The sequence below is a fragment of the Portunus trituberculatus genome, chromosome 32 (assembly GCF_017591435.1).
Source record: "Portunus trituberculatus isolate SZX2019 chromosome 32, ASM1759143v1, whole genome shotgun sequence".
Classification (NCBI taxonomy): Eukaryota; Metazoa; Arthropoda; class Malacostraca; order Decapoda; family Portunidae; genus Portunus; species Portunus trituberculatus.
This window is the reverse complement of record NC_059286.1, coordinates 290001-309397: the sequence shown is the minus strand read 5'-3', so window position 1 is coordinate 309397 and position 19397 is coordinate 290001. Positions and strand designations below refer to the sequence as shown.

Genomic DNA, 19397 nt, shown 5'->3' with positions numbered 1-19397 from the left:
TCTGACAAGTAATAAACATGTATATACATTTAGGATTTTGTTAAAGTGCTCGAAATGATAACCATGCAAACTTAATAGTATTAAATGTCTTACAAGAAAATTGAATTATATACAACACAAAGTCACACAAATATATTAAAGTTATTTTGGGGAGACGACACTGTTTATTCTATCTTCGGCTATGAACCTTAAACACAACACAACACTCTTAAACACAGTCAAGGTCTAAGACATCGTATCACACATCACACATCCATTCAAACATTAGTTTTGTGTTCATCATGATAGAAACATTAGTGTTTTCATTCATCCATCTAATAATAACTACCTATTATTGTCGTATTTCTTTAAAGTATAAGCAATTATATTTATTTTTGCTTTATAAAGTTATTCTGAGTAATAAACTCGTGATATTTGTCGACCATCATACTCGTATTGTCCACTGTTCGCCATCACATACAGCTGGCGATTAATTCTTAGACTAATGTAACCAGGTACGTGTTACTGTAGATGGTTTTAGTGCAATCAACCAACCATCGACCCATCCATTCGTGTTGTATTCAGTCAAGCTATCTAGGTAAGTCATACACAGGGAAAACACAGGGTTATGAGATTCATGTCGAAGTCCTTCGTTAGTTCATCACACTCCTGCCACTGCGGATGTTTGGCCAGTCGAGGGCCGTGAAGAGTCTGACTGTCTGATTATCTCACTATATAAATCCGATTCCTACACTAACAATGGTGGTGGAGGAAGGGAGTTTCGAGTCCGTAAAAAAAAAAAAAAAAACCAGCAGACAATTTTTGCGTTGCATATTTCGTTACATTTTCTATAACTGTCACAATGGCAGAGTTATACTGGAATATGATTCAAATTTCCCTTCATCTTGAGTCAGGAGGCCACAGCTGGTCTTACTTCGTCTGATGCAATTTTTGTCTTCAAATAGCACAGAGGCGCATTGAAAAAAAAAAAAAATGCATCCTATCAAGATATGTCAAGTGTCCTCCAAATTGAAAATAATAATAATAAAAATAAATGAATAAATAAAGAAAGAAAAATAAAACATTAAGCTAATAAACTTAACCTGCTCAGTGCATGTCACAGAAAAAAAAAAAAAAAAATGGAATCAAAAGCTTTTTTTTTGTCTTATCAATTCCACTTCGTCCTCTTTCTCAGCTCTGCAGTGTTACATCTCCTACTATCTTTTACCACTATTTTCAAGCTTATTACTTTCTCGATCTTCTTAATTGCATGTCTCCATTCCTCCCATGGCTTCGCTGTACAAGTCATGCACTCTCTACGTAGTTTTGGCTGCTAACTCTTGATTCTTTTCGGGGACTAGGACCTCTGTGGGCCCTTTTCTTAAAATTTTTATGTCCTTTGCTGGTTTCCTTCCGTATATATATATATATATATATATATATATATATATATATATATATATATATATATATATATATATATATATATATATATATATATATATATATATATATATATATCTCTCTCTCTCTCTTGCTCTCTCTCTCTCTCTCTCTCTCTCTCTCTCTCTCTCTCTCTCTCTCTCTCTCTCTCTCTCTCTCTCTCTCTCTCTCTCTCTCTCTCTCTTTCAAGGAATGTTGCATGACACCAGGAGCGAGTCACCGCAAGTGGAGTAGCGAAGCACTCGCGCATAGTAAGGCTATATGAGTGATCATTACTGTAACTAATACTCTCGATAAACCCAGTATCATTAGTGGCACTGGCTAAAATGCTACACACATGAACACTTCTTATTGGCAACAGTGGCACACCGCATTGAGCTAATATGTAGTAAATGCATGAAATACTCGCAGGTCAATTTGATGATACTTTCAGCCGAATAAAGGAAAGCCTACAAACATCAACAGTAACATGTCATCGGATAAAACTTGGTCCTTTCCTAACGAGTCAATGCGTTCACATTCATTACGGGAGTAAATCCATACTCAAGATGACATACCACTGGAAACAATGAACTAATATAAATCAGATTTTGTAGGTCAATCTTGAACTTATGATTCAAGGAACAATTATTTTCTGATAAGTCAGCACAAAAAGCACCGACTATGCCCTCAGGACTCAGTCATCACTCATAACCTCCATCACTGAGGCACTTTCCTCTCTCAGCACTGGAGGCACGAACGCACATAATCCCGCGGCCGCTCATCTAGCACACTGTCGGAGCCTTTAGTGTGTACCCGGATGCACCGCACCCGCGTCTTGTCCATGAGGGAGTACCGACTGCCCACCACGCCAGATACCCGCGACTTCTTCCTGTGGCCACGGCGCGCCACCTCCAGTGTCACCCTGCGGAATGAAAGTATCAAGAAGAGTAAAGGTTAAGTAGATTTCAGTCTTGTTGCGCAAACATAGAGCATGAAGATAATGAGGCTTGAAGATAATGAGGACGGAACTATGTATATGGAAGGACATGCTGGAATTTTTTTTTTTGCGTAGACATAAATGTGGCAAAAAATTATTAAACGTTAGGCTCTTAGCCTTGCAGAGTGATCGTAGATCTTAAGATACTAATGAAACATGACTAGCATGCTGCGTTACATGACTGGTGTGTGAAAAAACGAGACAAATATTATACAAAATCTTAAAGAGAAAAAAGAAAGGAAGTTCCTGGAACAATAAAGGAGATAAACATCACTCACTTTTCGGGAGTCTCGGCGGCGGTTCCAGTGGCGGCGCGGGTTTGGAGAGTGCTTGGCCTGCTGGATGCCAGGCGGCGCACCCTCTTAGAGATGAACTGGCCTATGGGAGGAGAGTGATTGTGTGACTGAGCAGATAGGTATACAGACAGATAAATAGGGATACATATATTGGTTGATGCATTAAATTGACAGATTGTTTGATTATCTGAATAGCTGATTGACATATTGACTGATTGATTGAATAAATGAGTGCATGCAAGAGTTAACCAGTATTCTCAATCATTCATCCTTTCCTCTGCTAAACTCTGGGACACCCTGCCTGTTCGTATTTCGTCCTGTCTTTGGCCAATGGCATAATTAATTAAACAAAGGAAGTGATTGAGAGGTTTATTAATTTATTTGATTGATTGCATGACTGACTGACTGATTGATTGACCAACTGATAGATTGGTTGATTTCCTTTTTCTTATGTAAGAGGGAGAACTACCAATGGCAAAAAAGGTAAATATTAGAAAAAAAAGGCTCACTGGAATTGTAGTCTCCATATAAGATTCAAGAGAGTTAGTCAAAATTTCAGGAACAAATGTCTCGACACCTTTAAAAGAATTTAAGTCATAGGAAGGTGGAAATACAGAGACAGGCAGGGAGTTCCAGAGTTTACCAATGAAAGGTATGAATGACTGAGAATACTGGCCAACTCTTGTATTAGAGGGTTGGACAAAATAGGGATGAGAGGAAGAGGAAGGCCTTGGGGAGGGAGGCTGAAGGAGGAGAGACATGCAGTTAGCAAGATCAATAGAGCAGTTAGCATGAAAATAGCGATTAAAGATAGAAAGGGATGCAACATTTCGGCGGTGAGAAACAGGCTGAAGACAGTCAGTCAAAGAAGAGTTGATGAGACGAAAAGATTTGATTCCACCTTATCTAAAAAAACTGTATGAGTGGAAGCCCCCCAAACACACGAAGAGTACACTATACAAGGACGTACAGAGTTAGCAGTTGGAGGGATGAGAAAAACTGGCGGAGACGCCGCAGAGCGCCTAACTTCATAGAAACTGTTTTAGCAAGAGATGAGATGTGAAGTTTTCAGTTAAGATTATGAGTAAAGGACAGGACGAGAGTATTTAGTGTGAAAGAGAGAGACAGTTGAGTGTCATTGAAGAAGAGATAGTTGTCTGGAAGGTTGTGTCGAGTTGATAGATGGAGGAATTGAGTTTTTGAGGCATTGAAAACTACTAAGTTTTCTCTGCCCCAATCAGAAATCTTAGAAAGATCAGAAGTCAGGCGTTCTGTGGCCTCTCTGCGTGGTCTGTTGACTTCCTGAAGGCTTGGACGTCTATGAAAGGACGTGGAAAGATGTAGGGTGGAATCATCAGCGTAGGAGTGGATAGGGCAAAAAGTTTGGTTATGAAGGTCATTAATGAATAATAGAAAGAGAGAGGATGATAGGACAGAGCCCTGAGGAACACCACTGTTAATAGATTTAGGAGAAGAGTGGCCATCTACCACGACTGCAATAGAAAGGTCGGAAAGAAAACTTGAGATAAAGTTGCAGAGAGAGAAGAATAGAAACCGTAAGAGGGCGTTTGAAAACCAAAGCTTTGTATCAGACTCTATCAAAAGCTTTTGATATGTCTAATGGGACAACAAAAGTTTCACCGAAATCTCTAAAAGAGGATGACCAAGACTCAGTAAGGAATGCCAGATCACCAGTAGAGCGACCTTGACGGAAGCCATACTGGCGGTCAGACATAAGATTGTGAAGTGACAGATGTTTGAGAATCTTCCTAATGAGGATAGATTAGAAAAACTTTAGACAAGCAAGAGATTAATGCTATAGAACGGTAGTTAGAAGGATAAGAACGGTCACCCTTTTTAGGAACAGGCTGAATGTAGGCAAACTTCCAGCAAGAAGGAAAGGTAGAAGTCGATAGACATAGTTGAAAGAGTTTGGCCAGGCAAGGTGCAAGCACTGAAGCACAGTTTTTGAGAACAATAGGAGGGACCCCATCAGGTCCATAAGCCTTCCGAGGGTTTAGGCCAGAGGGCATGGAAAACATCATTACAAAGAATTTTGAATGAAGGCATGAAATAGTCAGAGGGAGGAGGAGAGGAAGGGACAAGCCCAGAATCATCCAAGGTGGAGTTGTTAGCAAAGGTTTGAGAGAAGAGTTCAGCTTTAGAAATAGATGAGATGGCAGTGGTGCCATCAGGATGAAATAAAGGAGGGAAAGATGAAGAAGTAAAGTTATTGGAGATGTTTTTGGCCAGATGCCAGAAGTCACGAGGGAGTTTGAGTTTGAAAGATTTTGACATTTTCTATTTATGAAAGAGTGTTTGGCAAGTTGAAGAACAGACTTGGCATGATTCCAGGCAGAAATATAAAGTGCATGAGATTCAGGAGATGGAAGGCTCAAGTACCTTTTGTGGGCAACCTCTCTATCATGTATAGCACGAGAACAGGCTGTGTTAAACCAAAGTTTAAGTTGAGAAAAAGAATGAAGAATGTACGTCTCCATGCCAGACACTATCACCTCTGTTATGCGTGCAGCACAAAGACATGGGTCTTTGACACGGAAGCAGTAGTCATTCCAGGGAAAATCAGCATAATAGGTACCACCTCAGGTCCTCTCAACTTGCAGAGGCAAAGCACCAGAGGCACCTCCCTCCTGGGGAGGGATTGAAGAAATAGACAAAAAGCAGAAATGATATTGTGGTCGGAGGATCCCACCGGAGAAGATAGGGTAACAGCATAAGCTGAAGGATTAGAGGTAAGGAAGAGATCAAGAATGTTGGTCGTGTCTCCAAGACGGTCAGGAATACGAGTTAGGTGTTGCACCAGTTGCTCTAGATCATGGAGTTGAAGGCTAGCTCACCAGGATGGTCAGTGAAGGGAGAGGAAAGCCAAAGCTGGTGGCGAACATTGAAATCTCCAAGGATGGAGAACTCTGCAAAAGGGTAGAGGGACAGAATGTGCTCCACTTTAGAAGTTAAATAATCAAAGAATTTACTATAGTCAAAGGAGTTATGGGAGAGATAGACAGCACACATAAATTTAGTTTGAGAGTGACTGTTGAGTCTAAGCCAGATGGTGGAAAACTCGGATGATTCAAGAGCGTGGGCATGAGAACAAGTTTAGTCATTGCGCACATAGACGCAACATCTATCTTTAGAACGTAAATGAAAATAGAGAAAGCAGGATGGAACAGAGAAGGGGCTACTGTCAGTTGCCTCAGACAGCTGTGTTTCGGTGAGGAAAAGAAGATAAGGTTTAGTAGAGGAGAGGTGGTGTTTCACAGATTGAAAATTATATCTAAGACTGCTAATGTTGCAGAAGTTAATGTAGAAAAAGTCGATGGAGGTGTCAAGACATTTTGGGTCGCTACCAAGAGACCAATCCGACCTGGGGACATATTTGGTCCCCTCTCTAGAAGGGGACGCGGAGGCTGGATTTGGAGTCGGCATTATTTTTAAATTTGGAATTTTAAATGAAGGGTGTGTGTGGTAAATGCATGTAGTTTTATGAGAAGTAAGAGAGCTGTCTTTAGAGGGCAGGCTGTGTCTGCCCCCCGAGTTGTGAGACACAAAGGGAAACGTTCAGCGAGATCACAGCTAGCTTTAATGGGGAGTTCACAGTACCCCCTGAGCTAGTGCTATTAGACCTCGCTGGGAGTAAATTATCGTTTCGGTAGGTGTCTACTACCTGTTGACCAGGTGACTTGCTGTTTGATCAATTGACTGAAAGATTGAGTAATTGACTGATCATTTTTAATCTTGTACTTGCTATAGCTTTTTCCTAAGATTTAAGCAATCTTAGAATATTATTTCAATACGCAGTTGGTATACCAAAAGGTGTAAGCAAGTGGTTAAAACACTTAAATACCTGTAGTTATATTCTTGCTGAATAAGTCATTAAGGGTTACTTATATGAAGTAATGATACAAGGACTGCCACGTGTGGACCTGTTGTATTCTTACAGCTTCTGTGATTTTCATATATTTTTATAAATTTCATAGCAGCCATAGTAAAAAAAAATAAAACAAGAAGAAAAAGGCTATATCTTGATCCTGTTCTTCACTCACCTTTTTATCCCCTGCGTCGTAGCGTCATAGGTTCATAATTATGAAACACTTCTGTCTACACCTCCACAGTGCTAGTGATATATTAAGAAAATTTTTACACTATTAATAAGAGAAACACTCTTAATTAAGAACCCGCTAATCATCTTTGTGGTCTTGTAAAATAGTTGTGGTGAATATGGGTCACCAGTATGCAAAAGGTAAAAAGTTTCTTTCTGGTTTTGTGTTCATCTCACCCATCATTCCATGTGTCTGAGGAGAAAAGATTTCTTGATCCATAATGTAGAAGCCCAAGAATCTCTGGCCGCGTTTGTTCCTGGACCGCCTGATCGTGAAGTGAGCGAGGCCATCTCCAATTGTAATGTCCAGGCTCCTCTTCTTGCTGAGCACTACCATCACGTTGCCATAACTACAGGGAGGAGGTCGTGATATGCCACGCACTTAGTAGACCAAAGTAGGATATATTTTTATCAATAATAGAACAAAGAAGTGGAAAAAGTAGCAATACTAGACAATACAAAATCATTAGCAGTACATCTCTGAAGAAATATGAAAGATAATAATATACAAAAGAAATATAGAAAGTAGCCATAGTAAAACAATATTCACTTTCTGCAAGAGGTCCTGACATGGTGAAGCCACAAAAGACTTGAATGATCATCTATTGCCTGTGAAAACTACTGATAGAAGAAGGCATATAAAAATGCAGGTTAAGAACTCACATTCTGCCCACGCCTTCTTCCCAGCTTGAATTCACGCTACAGTCATGCACTCTGTCTTCCATAAGGCCCAATGGGGACACTCCTGGACTTTCCTGAGGTACATTGGACTCGTTTAGGTTGGTGGAGAGGTATTGTCTGCGAAGGCGAACGTTTGGGACAGTGACTTCGTTGTTCTGAAGAGCGTTAGGAGAAAATCTTCTTCGCTGGTGTGATCTTTTCGTTGCCTTGCCTCTCTTGTACGTATGGCGCTTGTACTTTCGTCCGTTCTGCTTGTAGAATGGCCACAAGGACTTGACTACAGTGTCCACCTGACAGGAAAAACGCAAGTGATGTTGAAATCTTTAAGAAATTTCATTCTTCGTCTTGTATGTGTGGAAAAAAAAAAAAACTGACTGACTGACTGAAATGATCATCAGTTTCGTTGTCATAATTATAGAAATAAAATACCGTATAGTTAAAGTTATTGATTGACTGAGACTGACTGAAAATAATTACGTTGCACGGAAAATAAATGGATAAATAAAAATGAAACAAATAAATAGATAAATAGAAAAAAAATAGAAAAAAAATAAGGTAACATTACATGGAGAAGGAAAAATAACTATAAAAAGTGAATAGATGAGAAAAAATAATGAAAAATTAAATAAATAAGAAAAAAGTTCCCAAAATTGGACACACCTGAGGCATGCCATCGTCGCCGAGACAATCTACGTGGAGCAACTCGGGCGTCACAGTCAGATTCACGGGACCGAGACGCAGGAAGAGGCTGCTGAAGAACTTTAGATTGGGCCGCTGCCGTACTGACGCTACGTATCCGTTGATGACAATACCTAGGGAGAAGAGCAGAAGTTCTAACAAACTTATATTGATGATAAGTGGATCTTGATGAATTTCGAAACCACTAAATTATTTAAGAATCGTCGTTTCGCTCGGATGAAATACAGAGACCAAAGTTAGACTTGCAAGTGTGGTTCCCCTACGGAGGAAAACTGCCCTTCATGTTGCTCAAACGGGAGCAAGTCCTGCCGTAGTTAGTCCGTTAAACGCTATCAAACTGTACCGAGCCCAAACCTGATAGTATACCAGGAGATTTTTACTTCTCTTAAGGGAAAGCAACTGAGAGATAAGAGAACCTCTTACTTGTTTATTGATAAAAGTGTCTTAAGAGTACATTATTCTGGATATATATATATATATATATATATATATATATATATATATATATATATATATATATATATATATATATATAATACCTTACAATGTTATATATGGAATAAATAAATTGATGTGCGTGTATGTACTTGTGTGACAGGTACAAGTGTGAGGAGAAAATAAGATGAAAAAGATGTGTGATTTATATCTGTAGGGAAAGTACTTGAAAATATGCAGAAATTAAACGTAATTTACAGAAAAAGAAGAAATGTAACTTTGTGTAATAGAAAAGAGAGAACGTAATGTGGAAGAAAACGGGCAAGTTTTAGGGCACATAACAATACTCCCCTCTCCCCCCACTAGGGATGAGGGAAGAGGAACAAGATCTTCTTCTTGCGGAGTCCCAGGAGCTGTGTGGCAGCACCTCAGGCTGCAGAAGTGGCAATGGTGGTGGCCTGCTCCGGGACGTCCTGGAGGAGGTAGGCAGGCTTTACCCTATCTACTGTTACAGTCTGGGAAGAACCGTTGAAGTCTACTGAGTCCGACTTTGAAGGGGCCCTGGTAGGGTTGCTGGAGGGGGCTTTTGACGCCAACAACGTGGAGGAAGACGTGCTAGCAGTTGTCAAGGTCTTGGTTGGCAAAGGTCTTGGCGGAGGATATGCAGGGTTGCACCAGACGAAAACTCACCAAGGAACCAAGGACTCCTTCAGGCTGCTGGCAAAGTCCTGGACACTGCAGGGCGACAGGGCAGGCTGGTTGGCGAGGATTTCACCCAGTAACAGTAAAATGGTGCCGTACACAAGTTCTGCAGAAGAGTGCTGTAGATCCTCCTTGGGACCAGTCCTGATGCCGAGGAGCGTGAGAGGCAATGTGTTTGTCCATTTCTCGTGGCAGGATGAGGAGGTTGCAAGGGAGGCCTTGAGCTGGTGATGAAAGGGTTCGACAGTGGTAGCTTCTAGTCCGGAAGTCGCGGATGCTGACCAGAGTCATGACATGACCCCACACATAGGATTCGAATTGAGGTATGAACTGAGGCTGATGGGGGGGACGCTAAACCGGGACACCAATGTCTTGATGAAGGCGCGCACCACGGGGTCAGTGGTGATGTCCGCTACCCAGGGGCCAAATGACCAAATTTTGGTAAAATGTGTTTCGCCTGCTGTAAAAGGTTGTGAAGTGCCATTGGAGTCTATGGACATATAAAATCAATTTCTGGGTGCACAACCTTGCAAAAGGTTACTGGAAGCAAGATATTTGGCAAAATCCAAGATGGCCGCCACCGATGTCTGAAAATATACAAACTGTCATAACTTTGCAACTATTTGCGATAGAAACATGAATGAAAGTTCGTTTTCTATGTTTTGATATTCGAGGAGTCTGATTTTACAACTACAATGAAAAAAAAATGCATAAAAACTGCCACATTTCCATTTTGAAAACTCTCCTTCAGAACCAAAGTGACAAAAGTGTTCTGCAACTACAAGTTGGAGAGGCCCGCCCACATCTGGAGGTACTGAAAGCACAACTGGCGAAATTTGAGGAGTCATTCGACAAATTTCCAACAGGCGTGTTTTGGAGGAACTTTTTGACGATGACAGATATCCTTCAAAGATTCATCTTCTATCAGAGGGAAGCGAACTGGAAGGGACATTTACACGAGTGTGCAAACATGCTTCCTTACCTTGCGGCAGCTGGGCATTACAAGTATGCCCAGCAATCATTGCCCCTGTACTTGGCTGAGATGAAAAACCTGTCCGATTCCGCACCAGATGTAGAAACACAGTTCATGGAGGGATCGTTCGTTGGAAGACACGCTGCAGGCGAGCACAATGGAGTTTCCCAGATATGCTCCTGGAGCAAACTTTCAATGCTGATGCGAAAGAAGCAAGCGGACTGGACGGGATTACGCTCAACAAAGCTGCTCGAAGTAAATGGGTTTACACAAAACCTATCACTGCAAGTGTATCTGCCGAACTGAGGTCAATGCTGCATCTCAACAGCACGCAGCCACACCATGAGTCAGGTCCCAAGCGCGTAGCACATGATAATGAATTGGTCACTAAAATTGTAGCAGCCATTGAAGTGAATCCATACACATCAACTTCGATGAACCTCATCAATATAACCAGTGGAGAATGTGCAGATGACACCGTGAAAAATCACCTGACATCTGTGAAGGAATTGGGAACAAAGGCCTTGAACGATGCTCTGGAAAGCAAGAAGTCTGCAACTGTCAAGGTAAACCTTCAAACCTTCCATACACAAAACCAGAAACCCAAAAAGACCAAGACAAAAGCTTCAGCTGGAAAAAGTGAAGAAGTCTCGGCGCTTCTGCGCATAACTCAAGTGATCGCAAGTGGAGGAGACGTTGATGTCATCAGTTTCATTGGTGACCACGAGTGTAGCAAAACACCCCCAGCTCTATTCACAGAAGATGGGGAAATGCGCTCTGGTACGAAGGCCAGTCTTGTCAAGGCAATCAAAGACGACACAGGAATTCAACCCACAGCCTGCCTTCCTGATGAGCATAAACAAACTGCAGTGGTTGTCGATGCCATGTACGTGGTACGCCAATGGTCGTTTCAAAAGGGCGAAACGTTTGGAGATGTTGCACATCGTTACAGCAGAAATTTGAGAAGTATCTTGCCTGCAACAACAGATGTGTTACATATTTGCTGTGACAGTTATTCCTCCAGCAGCATCAAAGCATTGGAAAGGCAGAAGAGGTATGACAAATCAACACGGGGAAAGACATACGAAGTCAAGGCACATTTTGAGACTCCAGATCCACAAGACTTCTTCGGGCTGTCCAAAAACAAATCAGAGCTACTAAACTTCCTTTGCGAAGAATGGAGCAAGTGGTGGTTCACTGATGGATCGGCTCAAGGGCCGACCAAAGTCTACCTTGGTGGAGGCTTCTGTGACAAAACGAAAACTCTGCTGATCACACCCAACAATGTACAACCTGTGACTGAACTGAACTCGACACAAGAAGAGGCAGATACGCGGGTCTTCTTGCACGCGATACACAGTGCACAACATGACGGGATAGAAAGGGTTGTCATACATGCCAATGACACGGACATAACCGTATTGGCCATCTACTACTCCTCGAATCACCTGAACATCCTGCATGGGCTTTGGGTTCAAAATGCTCCACAAAGTTACTTGCCAATTCATGAGATAGCATTAAAGTTGGGAACACCACTGTGCCGAGCACTTCCGTTCATCCACAGCCTCAGCGGCAGGGATACAACTAGTTACCCGTATTTCACTGGCAAGAAAAAATGGCTAGCATGCAGCAAAACTCTTGACGTCTCAGCTCTGGAGGCCTTTGCTGAGAATGAACAAGCATGCGAGCTATCGGACGTCGTAGTCACTCAAGCTCGAGAACTTCTCGTGGCTGTGTACAGCAACAAAAATGAGGACTTTTCTGCAAGCTCTCTCAGCAAGCTTAGAGCATTCAAGTTCCTCAACAACAAATCGACGCTGTTGAAGCTCCTGCCTCCTACAGAAGATTCTTTCCTTCAACACCTGAGGCGTGCTGCCCTTGCGACTATCATAGACAAGACCTCCCATGTGGCACAGCCAAGAGCTGTTTCAGTTGAGGACTACGGTTGGGTGCTCATGGATGACAAACCAGTGCCTGTCATGGTCACTCTTCCAACATGGCCGCAGCAAATGAAGACTACAGTTTGCTGCAAGTGCATCAAAGATTGCAGTCGAAACTGCTCCTGTGCAAAGAACGGAATCGCATGTTATGTCGGTTGCAGGTGCGGGGGATCAGCGGTGCGGTGCAGCCGGATACGCTCGGCTGACAGCGACGAATCTGAAATAGATGAACATTAGACAATGTATTCACACGTTTCTGAATGTTTTTGTGGTGTATGCGCAAAATTCTCTGGAGTAATGATGAAGCTTAGGAAGATACATTATTATGCTTATATTTTGATGCTTCCGCCGTCTTTTGCCATATTTTGTTATTGTCTGTTCCCATTCTTGATCATGGGTGCTTTGTAGTGTAATTCTGATGGTATAATTGGATTCTTTGTGTATTAAAACATGGAAAACGAACTTTCATTCATGTTTCTATCTCAAATAGTTGCAAAGTTATGACTGTTTGTGTATTTTCGGATTTTGGTGGCGGCCATCTTGGATTTTGCCAAATATCTCACTTCCAGTAGGTTTTTTGCAAGGTTGTGCACCTAGATATTGATTCTATATACCTCTAGACTCCAATGGCACTGCACAACCTTTTACAGCAGGAGAAACACATTTTACCCCTTGGCCCCTGGGTAAAGAGTGCTTGAGAAATTGCTGCCACGTAGGAGGTCCACTCAAAGGAACAGTGTAAGCTGAGCTCCGCCAGCATGGTCTAATGCTTGTACATTGGAATCTTGGTGGTGATGGCGGACCTGTTAGAGGAATGGGAGCGTCATCTGAACCTTTGAGGAGTCCTGGAGCGGGGACGCTTGTAGAGTTGTTGACTGAAGGTGCTGAGCTGGAGAGCGAGTTTTGAGACTAACTCTCCAAGCTGCAAGTCTTTCTCTGGTTTCTCCGTAACAGTAACAATTGAAAAGTTAGGTGGAAGAGTTGCCATGATGTTGTCAACCACTTGGGCAATCTCCTCAACCAACAATTTGTCCTTGACGTTGAAGAGACTTTGTTGAGTGGCGGTGGGCAGGTACTGGAGATACAGGTGACAAAAGAGCTCTTTGTTGAATGAATTGTACTTGTCATGCAGCAGTTTCTTCATGCACCTGAGGAGATCTGGTGGCTTCTCATCACCAAGTTCTATCTTGCAGAGAAGCTCCTGCAGCTGGGCCATAACTGAAGACTGGAGCCGATTCAGGACAGCAGTGTGGTAGAAATGTAAGCACGATAGAGACTCTGGAAAGGATGTCAGAAGGAAACATGGCAGTAGCATGGGTGAATTTCGTAAGGTTAGCTTTGACAGAGGCAGCTTTAAAATTACGCTCAAGAATGAAGAAAGGTGGCGCTCTGCAGGTGACGTGTGCTGTAAGGGCAGTGGAGTCAGGTGGTGTAGTCATGGCGAAGAGGCGGTATGTGACTACGGATGCAATCACGTGCGTGGTGGCGGAAACACACAGCGGTAAACACATTAGTTGGAGGGAACACAGTCACTGGGAACTATTCCTGGGCATTGGACATTATTCCTAGGCACTGGGTATTATTCCTGGACACTGAAAATTATTCCTGGGCACTGTAGAGATTATTCCTGGGCACTGTAGAGGCTTGCAGACGATCACAGAAAAGTAATTCAAAGCACAGGAGAATAGAGCTCGAACAGTTGTGTGGAGTAAAGTAAAGGAACACAGCGTGGTGTGAAGAACAGAAGCATAGCACTGCGTGAACAGCGTGGTGTAGACAGCAGGGATACAGCGTGGCGTGGAGAGAAGGAACACAGCGTAGCAGGAACACAGCGTGATGTGAGTAGCAGGAACACAGTGTGGTATGGCGAGCAGAAACACAGCGTAGCAAGAACACAGCGTGGCGTGGAGCAGCCGAAGGTGAGGTGGCGCAGCAACTGGAGACCAAGAGCGTGCCGTGGCCGGTGAGCTGTTGGCTGAACCGTGTAGGGTGGCGCCAGGCTGGATGGAACTGTGGCTGGGGCAGTCAGCAGCGCTTGGTTAGATGTCTTGCTTGCTTGAAAAAGGTGTTAGTTCTCCAGGGTTACCAATATAAGTGTGGTTACCCCATGGAGGAAAACTGCCTTTCATGTTGCTCAAATGGGAGCAAGTCTCGCAATAGTTAGTCCATTAAGAGCTATCAGGCAGTTCTCTCCATGTGCTGTACTGCGCCCAAAGCTGATAGTACATATACCAGATAATTTTTACTTCTCTCAAGGGGAACCAACTGAGAAATGAGAGCACCTATTACTTGTTTATTGAAAAAAATGTCTTAAGAGTACATTATTCTAGCTAAATATATACAATACTTTACAATGTTATATATGGAATAAATACATTGGTTTTCGTGTATGTACTTATGTGACAGGTACAAGTGTGATGAGAATATAAATTGAAAAAAGATGTGTGATTTGCATCTGTGGGGAAAGTACATGAAAATGAGCAGAAATTAAATGTAATTTACAAAAGAAGATATGTAGCTTTGTGTGATAAGAAAGAGAGAACGTAATGTAGAAGAAAACGGGTAAGTTTTAGGACACCTTACAAACTGTTGTTGTTGTTGTTGTTGTTGTTGTTGTTGTTGTTGTTGTTGTTGTTGTTGTTGTTGTTATTGCTGTTGTTGTTGTTGTTGTTGCTGCTGCTGCTACTGCTACTGCTTCTACTGCTGCTACTACTACTGTTGCTGCTACTATTACTACTACTACTACTACTATTACTGCTACTAGCACTACTGCTGCTGCTGTTGCTGCTGCTGCAGTTTCTTATTTTCTTATGTTCTTATGTTCTGCTATTACCATTCATAATCCTACTTCTACCATTATTGTTCTACTACTACTATTATTGTTCTAGTGCTAAAATTACTTTTATTCCTACATCAACGATTACGGAGAAGCAGTCAAGTCGTGTCACTTACCTGACTGAGGGTCGTGTAACAGCAGCACACTGACTCCAGCACGTCCTTCGTAGTTGAAGCAGAGCGGCAGCTCAAGTCCCGGGGTGTGCACCAGGAATTGAGGGTCCAGGTCCACTGCGGGGACAAAGGAGGGGGAATAAACTGGGCTTCTCTTTTTGTATGACAGTACATTATGAACTTGAAGCAGAATATTCATGCCTTTAAGTAACCACTCTTTATGAGAAAAGAAATATCAATCGTATGTGTGTGTGTGTGTGTGTGTGTGTGTGTGTGTGTGTGTGTGTGTGTGTGTGTGTGTGTGTGTGTGTGTTTGTGTTATTTACCATGTTCTTCTGCTGTTCATCCCGCCAGCCTTTCCCCTACAGAAAGAGTTCAGAGCTCATAGTAACTGATCTTCGGGTAGGGCTGAGGCCACACTGAGGCGTCTCCGCCAGTTTTTCTCGCCCCTCCAACTGCTAATTCTGTACAAATGTCTTATCCGTCCTTGTATGGAGCACTCTTCGCATGTTTGGGGGGATTCTACTCACACAGCTTTATTAAATAAGGTGGAACCAAAAGCTTTTCGTCTCATCAACTCCCCTCCTCTGACTGACTATCTTCAGCCTCTTTCTCACTGTCGGAAAGTTGCATCTTTTGCTATCTTTTATCGCTATTTTCATGCTAATTGCTCTACTGATCTTGCTATGTGCATGCCTCCCCTCTTCCTGCTGCCTCGCTGCACAAGGCTTTTTTCTTCCTCTCACCCCTATTTTGTTCACCTCTCTAACACATACCTTTCTGTGTCTATATTTCCAACTTCCTATGACTTGACTTCACTCAAGAGGTAGGTTTCCAGACATTTTTCCCCGCCCTTTAGCTAATTCTATCGGCTCTGTAAGGAAACTAACAGCAAAGTGGGCCTTTTTTCTTTATTTTTGACCGGTTCTCCTCTCATACTTAAAAAAAGAGAGAAAAAAAAGTACCACACGCCAAACACCGGGCCACAACTCCTCGTGTTACATCCAGTACCTATTTACTGCTAGGTGAACAGAGGCTATACATTTAAGAGACTCATCCATTTGCCCAGCCGCACCCTGGACTCGAACCCGCGCCCTCTCGGTTGTGACCCGAGTGAACGAGCTAGTGTGTGTGTGTGTGTGTGTGTGTGTGTGTGTGTGTTTGTGTGTGTGTCTCTGTGTGTGTGTGTAAATGATGTTCCTCAAACAAACTTTCACAGTTGGATGACGACTCCTTTCATCATCTCACTTATTAAAAGTAAAACGCCTGGGAAGCTATCAGAGAGAGAGAGAGAGAGAGAGAGAGAGAGAGAGAGAGAGAGAGAGAGAGAGAGAGAGAGAGAGAGAGAGAGAGAGAGAGAGAGAGAGAGAGAGAGAGAGAGAGAGAGAGAGAGAGAGAGAGAGAGAGAGAGAGAGAGAGAGAGAGAGAGAGAGAGAGAGAGAGAGAGAGAGAGAGAGAGAGAGAGAGAGAGAGAGAGAGAGAGAGAGAGAGAGAGAGAGAGAGAGAGAGAGAGAGAGAGAGAGAGAGAGAGAGAGAGAGAGAGAGAGAGAGAGAGAGAGAGAGAGAGAGAGAGAGAGAGAGAGAGAGAGAGAGAGAGAGAGAGAGAGAGAGAGAGAGAGAGAGAGAGAGAGAGAGAGAGAGAGAGAGAGAGAGAGAGAGAGAGAGAGAGAGAGAGAGAGAGAGAGAGAGAGAGAGAGAGAGAGAGAGAGAGAGAGAGAGAGAGAGAGAGAGAGAGAGAGAGAGAGAGAGAGAGAGAGAGAGAGAGAGAGAGAGAGAGAGAGAGAGAGAGAGAGAGAGAGAGAGAGAGAGAGAGAGAGAGAGAGAGAGAGAGAGAGAGAGAGAGAGAGAGAGAGAGAGAGAGAGAGAGAGAGAGAGAGAGAGAGAGAGAGAGAGAGAGAGAGAGAGAGAGAGAGAGAGAGAGAGAGAGAGAGAGAGAGAGAGAGAGAGAGAGAGAGAGAGAGAGAGAGAGAGAGAGAGAGAGAGAGAGAGAGAGAGAGAGAGAGAGAGAGAGAGAGAGAGAGAGAGAGAGAGAGAGAGAGAGAGAGAGAGAGAGAGAGAGAGAGAGAGAGAGAGAGAGAGAGAGAGAGAGAGAGAGAGAGAGAGAGAGAGAGAGAGAGAGAGAGAGAGAGAGAGAGAGAGAGAGAGAGAGAGAGAGAGAGAGAGAGAGAGAGAGAGAGAGAGAGAGAGAGAGAGAGAGAGAGAGAGAGAGAGTTGCCCCAGAACTGGCTGCCCCTCTCACCCAAGTTCACAACTTGTGTACGGGAAAACGTCTGGCCTTCAGTGTGGAAGGAGGCTCGAGTAGTTCCTGCACACAAAAAGCTCCAGGACGGACCCAAAAACTACAGACCCATATCCCTGTTGTCAGTGGTGGGTAAAGTGTTTGAGAGGGTCGTGGGGGGGCCAAAGGAAAGGGTTTGGGTTGTGGGTAAGACCAATTCTTCCAAGGACAATGCCCCCTTTTCCTCCTTTTTCAAAGGAACCCCAAACAAGGGTTTGGGGGTTCCCAGGACCCTGGGGAAGGGTCAACCTCCCGGGAACCCCCTTAATTTGGGATGCTTCTCCACCCCAGGGCATTTGGGCCAAAAGGGACGGGCCCTCCCGACCGAAAACCGGGCAAGGACACCCCCTTTTAATAGTGGGGTTGCTTTGGGGACCCAAATAGCAAGCTTTTGGATAAAAGGTTAAAATTGGGCCCACAACCCGGAAATTTTACCTTTAAAGGAAAAAAGCCTTCCGGTGCCTTAAAAGGGGCAAATCCAAGGGTGGCTTGGCTAAACCCCCGACCTCTTTGGGAAAAATTTACCTGGCAAGGGAAACCAAGGAAAAGGCCCCCCTCCAAGGTGGTTGGGTCCCAACGGGGCAAAACCATTCCCTTGGAGTCCCCCTGCCTGTGGAGGCAACCAAGTTCAAATTCCTTGGGCCCCCAACTCCTTGTTTGGAAATTTATCTCGTGGGATGAATCTTCTCCAAAGCTACCTTTGCCAAAGGAGTTTTCCCAAATGGGCCCCTTTTAATGCTTTGATGGAAATGGGGGGGGGGGGGGGGGGGGGGGGGGGGGGGGGGGGGGGGGGGGGGGGGGGGGGGGGGGGGGGGGGGGGGGGGGGGGGGGGGGGGGGGAAAAAAAAAAAAAAAAAAAAAAAAAAAAAAAAAAAAAAAAAAAAAAAAAAAAAAAAAAAAAAAAAAAAAAAAAAAAAAAAAAAAAAAAAAAAAAGGAAGGAAGGGGGGGGGAGGGAAAAAGAGGAAGAGGAAAAGGAGGGGGGGGGAAGGAAGGGGAGAAGAAAAGAAGGGGGAGGAGGAGAAGGAGGAAAGGGGGAAAGAGAGAAGAAGGAGGGAGGGGAGAGGGGAGGGAAGGAGAAAAAGAAGAAAGAAGGAGAGAAGGAGAGGAAGGAAGGGGAGAGGGAAAGGAAGGGGGAGAAAGAGGGAGGGGAAAAGAAGGAGACTAGACCAACGGCCCGGCCAACCTATGATGGCACACCACCTCACCCAGGCCTGATTTGGGATTCAATAACCACCGGAAAGAGACGGGCCACGAGGTTTCCTAAGGGCCAGGGTTGCAAAGATTCCCCACAATCGGGAGGGCTTGCCCGTCATCCTCAAGATACCCAGGAAGACAAGCCGGTGCTCAATGGGGGTGGGCGCCTGACCATCCCACGCGATCCACAAGGGGCGTCTCAGGCAGGACCACCCGCACCTCCGGTGTGGAACGCAGACCGGGCTTCCCTGCGGGATGACCCACACCCAGGGCCACCTGAAGGGGAGCAGAAGTGAAGCACTTGCACTCACCTCTCACCTTTGTCCAGAGACGAAAGTACAGGAATACAAAGATCGACGGATCAGCCATGGTTTGGTGTTGCCGTGTTGCTGCCGAGGCAAAGTTGCTGCCTGGCTCCGTACAAGAGGAACCCGACTGGGCGCAACAAGGACCTGCACAGGGCTGCAGAGGAGGAGGGGAAAGCAAGGGGAAAAAGGGGAGGAAAGCCTGCGCCGGAAACTGTGTGGCACTGGCGTAGGAAACAAAACCAAAGGACAAACAAGGAACTGGCCACCAAGAATCCATCCCCCTCAGCAAGCAGGACGGTACTGTCGCCACCAGCAGTAAGGAGAGGGCACAGTTGCTGGCTTCCTTGTTTGCTGGAAAAATGAAGGTCGGGAACCCCCCCCCCCCGGGCCCAAAAAAAACCCCGGGGGGGGCCACAGGGGG

At 44.1% G+C, this 19397-nt stretch overlaps 1 protein-coding gene across 1 annotated transcript in view; it reads right to left on the bottom strand.

The window, feature by feature from the left end:
- Window positions 1-1577: 1577 nt before the first annotated feature.
- The window catches only part of LOC123511826 (inter-alpha-trypsin inhibitor heavy chain H1-like), a 175506-nt gene continuing 157686 nt past the window's right edge, over window positions 1578-19397 (bottom strand). The window contains exons 15-21 of the mRNA XM_045267873.1: window positions 18841-18944; window positions 15200-15429; window positions 8159-8310; window positions 7481-7788; window positions 6995-7167; window positions 2680-2779; window positions 1578-2326 (exon numbers count right to left, since the gene is read on the bottom strand). Of these exons, the coding sequence (XP_045123808.1) occupies window positions 2143-2326; window positions 2680-2779; window positions 6995-7167; window positions 7481-7788; window positions 8159-8310; window positions 15200-15429; window positions 18841-18944 (1251 nt within the window). The 3' untranslated portion in view covers window positions 1578-2142. The remainder of the gene's footprint in view (window positions 2327-2679; window positions 2780-6994; window positions 7168-7480; window positions 7789-8158; window positions 8311-15199; window positions 15430-18840; window positions 18945-19397) is intronic.